General features: G+C 46.2%; 1 protein-coding gene across 1 annotated transcript in view; it reads left to right on the top strand.

The window, feature by feature from the left end:
• Positions 1 to 369: 369 nt before the first annotated feature.
• Positions 370 to 6192, top strand: part of LOC310878185 (AT-rich interactive domain-containing protein 1B-like) — a 240202-nt gene continuing 234379 nt past the window's right edge. The window contains exon 1 of the mRNA XM_083792341.1: positions 370 to 2305. Within this exon, the coding sequence (XP_083648467.1) occupies positions 839 to 2305 (1467 nt within the window). The 5' untranslated portion in view covers positions 370 to 838. The remainder of the gene's footprint in view (positions 2306 to 6192) is intronic.

Below are 6192 nucleotides of genomic sequence, written 5' to 3'. Positions count from 1 at the left end.
CCATGGATGAATTTGGGACTTATGGGAGTTACATTGGTAATAATACTGAACCGTAAACACTGGAAGAGTGGGCACAGGGCTAGGGCACCTCCATGTAAAATTGTCTATACAAAATAAATTGTCTTATCAATCATGTGTAGGCCGCCGCCTACTTTAAATAATACACAAGTAATGTGAAGTACACATGATTACAACATGATTGATTGAGCATTTGAGTTCTAATAATAATTGTATTCATACGTGCTCCACTGCTCCAGTCCGGGTTTTCCATGCGTGGCGCGCAGCAGCAGCAGCAGCCGGGAGGTGGATAAACTGGTCTGTCTCTCGTCCGTGCCGAGCCGAGCTGAGCTGTGTGTGCAGTCAGTCAGTGTGTATGTGTGCGCGCGCGCGGTGTGCTGGGCCATGCTGGGCCACGGGAGCTCCGGGAGACGCCGCTCACATTGATTCACCGACAACCCGGGATGGAGGAGCTCAGAGGGAAGGAAAAGTTTCATTTTAAACCCCACGGAGTAACTTTCACCACCATGATGAAGCCGCGCCGCTGACGCGTCCCTCCTCGCCGCTTGTCAGCGACGCGTCTCACGGTCGGTCCAACACAAACAACCAGAAGAACCACAGCCAGCAGCGAGCGTCACACAGGAACAAAAGCTCTTTGCTTAAAAAAAAAAACAACTAAACCCAAACAAACACTGAATATTATTTGTATTGTGCACGTGCCGTGCGTGTTTTTCTCTCGTCTCTTTTTGTCTTTCTTTTTTTTTGTGTGTATGCGCGAGGCTGTCCGCGCGCGGGGTTCCTGTCGTTGCGCGTCAGTCAGTCAGATGTTGAAGAAGTGACAATGGCCGCGCAAGTGGCATCATCAGTTCTAAACAGAACTAACAACAAAAACAACAACAACAAGAAATTATTATCGGGCAGTTTGGGCTCCTCGGAGCTCAGTTCTGGGAAATCGGGAGGCGGCGGCGGAGGAGGAGGAACCGTCCAACGGACAGCAGGAACACCGATGCTGGGAGCCTCTGGAGGAGAGCTGGTGAATAATGTAGACCACCATCACCTCATCCACAGAACCGAGCTCAGCAACATGGTCCACTCAACTTCCACCACGGCTAACAACAACAATAACAACAAGGACGTTCTGGAGAAGGACGGCGGGAAGAACCCGTCGAGTACTACTACTAATAATTCCACCGCCGCATCCTCCGCGCCGGCGGTGGAACTGGAACCGGGTTTGATATCATCCAACCACCACAACAAGCTGAAATATGTCGTTGGAAGCAGCGGCGGAGGAGATCCCGCTCCTCCGCAGCAACAATTCAACCAGTTTCCGCCACATCAGCAGCGCCAGATGCAAACTAACAACGTCAACAACAACAACAACACGGATCACAACCAGCAGCAGCAACAACACCACCACGGCGGGGGGAAGGAGAACCTCCAGGGGGAGATGGAGATGATGCTGCAGGGCAAAGGTGACGAGGATGGCACCTGTAAACCCCCCGGGGCCGGGGGGGAAAGGATGATGAGCCCCGCGGGGGACAGGGTGATGGGCCCCGGGGGAGGGGACAACAGGGTGATGGGCCCCAGCAGGTACGAGCACCCCAATTTAGGACCAATCAGCGGCAGCCCCCAGGCCACCAACAACAGCAACAACGAGTTTAACAACAACTATTACGCGCCATCGAGGCCCTGCTACGAGCAGCAACATGGCGGACAGCAGCAGAGCGGCGGAGGAGGAGCGTTGGGGGGAATGATGGAGAACTCCCACCATGAGGCCGCGGCGGCGGGGTACCAGAACCACCACTACCACCAGAACCACCACTACCCGGCTGCGTACCGGGCCGCGGGCTACGGGCCCGGCGGCGCGGCCTACGCCATTGCGTCCTCTCGCCAGATGATGCAGGGCACTAACTCCTCGTCCTCAGCTGGAGGCCACGGCGGCACCAAGGCTCCCCTCACCGCCTCCTCCTCCTCCCCGTCCCCCGGGGGCTTCCAGAGGTTCCCCGGACAGACTCAGCAGCAGCAGGGTCCGCATCCCTCCGGCGCCACGCCGACCCTCAACCAGCTGCTGACCTCTCCGAGTCCCATGATGCGAGGCTACGGAGGCGCTTACCAGGACTACAGTGGTGGTGGCGGTCAGCAGCAGGCTGCCATGGGCGTCGGGAAGGACATTCATGGCTCTTCTCAGTACGGTGCCGGTGGGGTGCACCCTCACCACCCCCACGGCGGATGGGGAGGACAGCACCGGAACCACAACCACTCCATGAGCCCGCAGAGCGGAGGAGCAGCAGGCCTGGGCAGGACGCAGGTAAAGAAATAACACCAAAACACACCAAAGTTCTGTAGCTTCTGTTCTGGCTTGTTCTGGTAATAGTCCTAACAAGATATAGGTTACTTAGTTGTACAACTGAGTAGGCTATATAAATGAGCATGTATTGTAATTTGTAACGCACAGCTGCGGCTCGCTAAATGTGACTTTAATGAATAACGAATGAGCAGGTGTTTTGATGTTAGTGTTGTTGAACACAGCCTTGCGAATTATCAAAGGATTGGGAAGATTCATAATAATAACGTCATATTTTAGACAAGTTGACTGGGTAAAAAAATTGAGCCTTCTTTTCCATAAATTGTTATGGAAGTGTTTTATTTGGACATAATAGGCCAATTCAATAGTGATATAAACGCAAAACATTATTTTCTATAAAGATTTTATTATTATTTTTAACCTTACGGGACATTGTTCGTTTAAAACAACAATGCTTTCAATTAATTAACGTCTGTTTTGTTTCGAGTCATCCCCCCCATCAATTAAAAAAAACATTGACGTTGAACAGACAAACGTGTTCTGTGGACGCGCTGTTCCGGTTCCGAGTATTTTCCCATTGAAAATACTATTATTATAATGACTTTTATATCTGCGTGAATGGCGAAAAATAACGACTTATATATTACCAAGTTGTTTTCCATTCGGTCTAAAAAGGCTATTAAAGCCTTGTCCCTAACTGTCTGTCGGGAGCTGTGTGTGTTGCCATGCATGTGCACTGAGGCACAAGCATGAGGTGAGGTGTGCATGTGCTGTGCTGTGCTGTGCTGCTCACACTCTGAGCTCCGTATTTGAATACTGAAGGTAACCTCACAGTTGACATCCAATCTGCCTTCTGATTGGCTCTCCCAGTATCCCCCCCCCCCCCCCCCCCCCCCCACACACACACACACACACACACACACACACACACACACACACACACCACTGCACACCAGAAGTGTTTTGTGAACAGTGCACTGTGTGCAGATACTTACTTACTGCCAAGGGCACAAATAGTAGGCCACAGACAATATTTAAGCCCACAGGGTTTCATTAATTTAACTCTGAAGGGTCCATTTGGTTACATGTGTAATAATCTCAGAGTTTAAATTGTTGTTAAAGGTACAATAAACATTATGCTCTTGACTATAGTATGTGGCGCGTTTGCGAAATTCATAACATGATGAATTCACAATAATGCTCATTGTTTGGTTTGCTTTCAAATGCATTGAATTATGTGCGAGGAACGATGCTGGCACATCTGTATGGCACATCTGTACGGCTGCAGGGGCGAGATGGTCGGGTATAGAGCTCTGTCTGTCTGTCTGTCTGTCTGTCTGTCTGTCTGTCTGTCTGTCTGCCTGCCTGCCTGCCTGCCTGCCTCTTGGAAAAACAAAAGCACTTCATTAGCCTACATTGTATGCAGTCGGAGACTATTTGCATTGGATGCAAAGGGAAATGTTATTTGTGTGAATGTTATTATTTTTGCGTGGGTGGTTTTGTCTCGATGATACTGGTCCATGGTTAAATTGTAGCTGAGATGAGATAATTAATAGAATTGCATAAATTGCTCTAATCTTGAATTATCCATATTGTTATCACAGATTTGGTGTGTAGGCAGAATATTAAAAAGGTAACGAACGTTGTTGAGTGTTTCAAAGAACTTCAGAAGCCATGTTAATTAAGAGCTCTGGTTTTTGTGCTATTCCTGTGCACTGTGTCGTTTTAGTTGTTCCAACAAAATTCCTATTTTTTCCATGCAAATAATTATAATGAATAATGTGTGTGAGGCTAATCTGTCATCCAATAATACTTATATTCCATTTCCAAAATAATCTCACATAGGCTATTTATGTCGCAAATACAATTTGTGAAAACATTTTCAGAATTTCATTTAGTTTTTGGCATAAATGTACGTATTATTATAATATATTTTTTAACTCCTCTCCATACACCTCCCATGCTGTACTACAGTATATCGACTCTGTCTAGGTGGAAACCTTGTATGTCCAAAACTGTTACCAGTGTCGCCGCTACGCAAACGCGCAATACGCACTGTGCGTAGGGCATCACGCTGAAGCGGGCAAGAAAATGCTAAGCTGACCCTCATAATAACAACTTTCTCTGCCGCGTAATAACGAGCGGCAGTACGTGTGTGTGTACTCAAACGGCCAAAGTAGCCGATCTGCATGAGGAAACGGCACTCTCATCGGGGCAGCACAAATATCCTACGAGTAAGGCAACCAAATGGTCAGTGACTGTTACCTTTCAGGATTCAAAAGTAGCCAAAGTAGAAAATCAACCAGCTCAAACGTGATGCTTTGCGCCGCGTTTCGAGCTTGTCGGTCTGGTACTTTTGATCCTTTTGTGTGACGCTGTAGTATGATCAAGTTGGGCGTTCATTCACAAAAAACACAAAAAGTAAAAATATGGAGATAAGAGGTTTCTGCCCGACAACTGCCGCAGCAATATTCATGTATAATTCATACTAACTTGGTGGCAGTGGGGTGTATCGATGTAGTGATGTGAGTGTGTGTGTGTATGTGTGTGTACTCCACTTCAGAGTGTGTTGGGTCAAAGCATCATCACGCCAGTGTCACCTGTTGGCAGCGTTCTCCCCCTCTCTTTCAAATTCAATTTCCCTCCCCACCGGCTCTCTTCAGGAGCAAGCTGTGTGCGAAACGAGTGCACCTCATTTACAACGCTGCCGCTTTTTACCCACTTACATGTCTGGCCACCCACCAGAATGAAGTGTGTGTGTGTGTGTGTGTGTGTGTGTGTGTGTAGAAAAGTGTAGAAAAATATGAGAAATGAGACGTGAGAACAATTTTCCTTGCACTCACAAGACAAATGGTGGTATGGCTTCATGGTCGAATTTTATGTTTTTATTAGAACAGGTCGTGGTCAGGATTAGGGCATTTAGAGGGTAGGTTTAGGGGTTGGGGTTAGAGTTTTCCCTAATTTTAAATGAAAAATACATGTTTTGTTGTGTGTGTGTGTATGTGTGTGTGTGTGTGTGTGCACGCCTGTGTGGGTGTTTGTGTAATTGCATGTACCGGTGTGCATGGCTGTGTGTTGAACTTGCTCTCTCATCAAAACGGCATTGTCCCAGATTTTTCAATTACTATGCCCTATTTGATTGAGGAACTGTGTGTGTGTGTGTGTGTGTGTGTGTGTGTGTGTGTGTGTGTACACGTGCTGTGTGTGCGCACATTTGAGTATGTGAATGTGTCTGTTTCAGTCGCTCTGCCTCAATTTGACGGTTTCTATTTACCTGTCTGTCTGTCGTATGAACTGATATAACAACACACTGCAGCCAGAATGATTCATATCAAAGTAGAAATGCTTGTGTGTTTTCATGGAAGCAAGCTGATGATACGATGGAATGAAAGTTATTAATTAGTATACACTACAGTGTATATATATATATATATATATATATATATATATATATATATATATATATATATATATATATATATATATCGTTGCTGTTGGGCAGAAACCTCTTATCTCGATTCTAACCTTTTTTGGTTGGCCCTAAATGATCATACTAAAGCGTCACACAAAAGCATCAGAGTAGCTGATCCACAAATGACACGTTCTGAGCTTGTGGATCTACTACTTTTACTATTTATTTATATTAAGTGAGGACGCAAATTGTGATTGGCCAGAATGAGATGATGTATGATGGTGATGATAATGATAATGATAATGAATTCATTTATATAGCACATTTCTAGACAAAGTCACACAGTGCTTTACATCAAAAGAGAACAACAAAAGATAAATCCATGCAATAGCAGGCATAAAAAGTTGGTTAGGAAAAGACTTTAACGATAACAATGGGTTTTCAGGACAGTTTTAAATGTGGATGATAAGAGCGCTCC

Source organism: Protomyctophum parallelum, assembly GCF_964188405.1.
Source record: "Protomyctophum parallelum genome assembly, chromosome: 20".
NCBI classification, from domain to species: domain Eukaryota; kingdom Metazoa; phylum Chordata; class Actinopteri; order Myctophiformes; family Myctophidae; genus Protomyctophum; species Protomyctophum parallelum.
The sequence above is the reverse complement of the archived record's forward strand: the minus strand, read 5'-3'. Positions and strand labels throughout refer to the sequence as shown.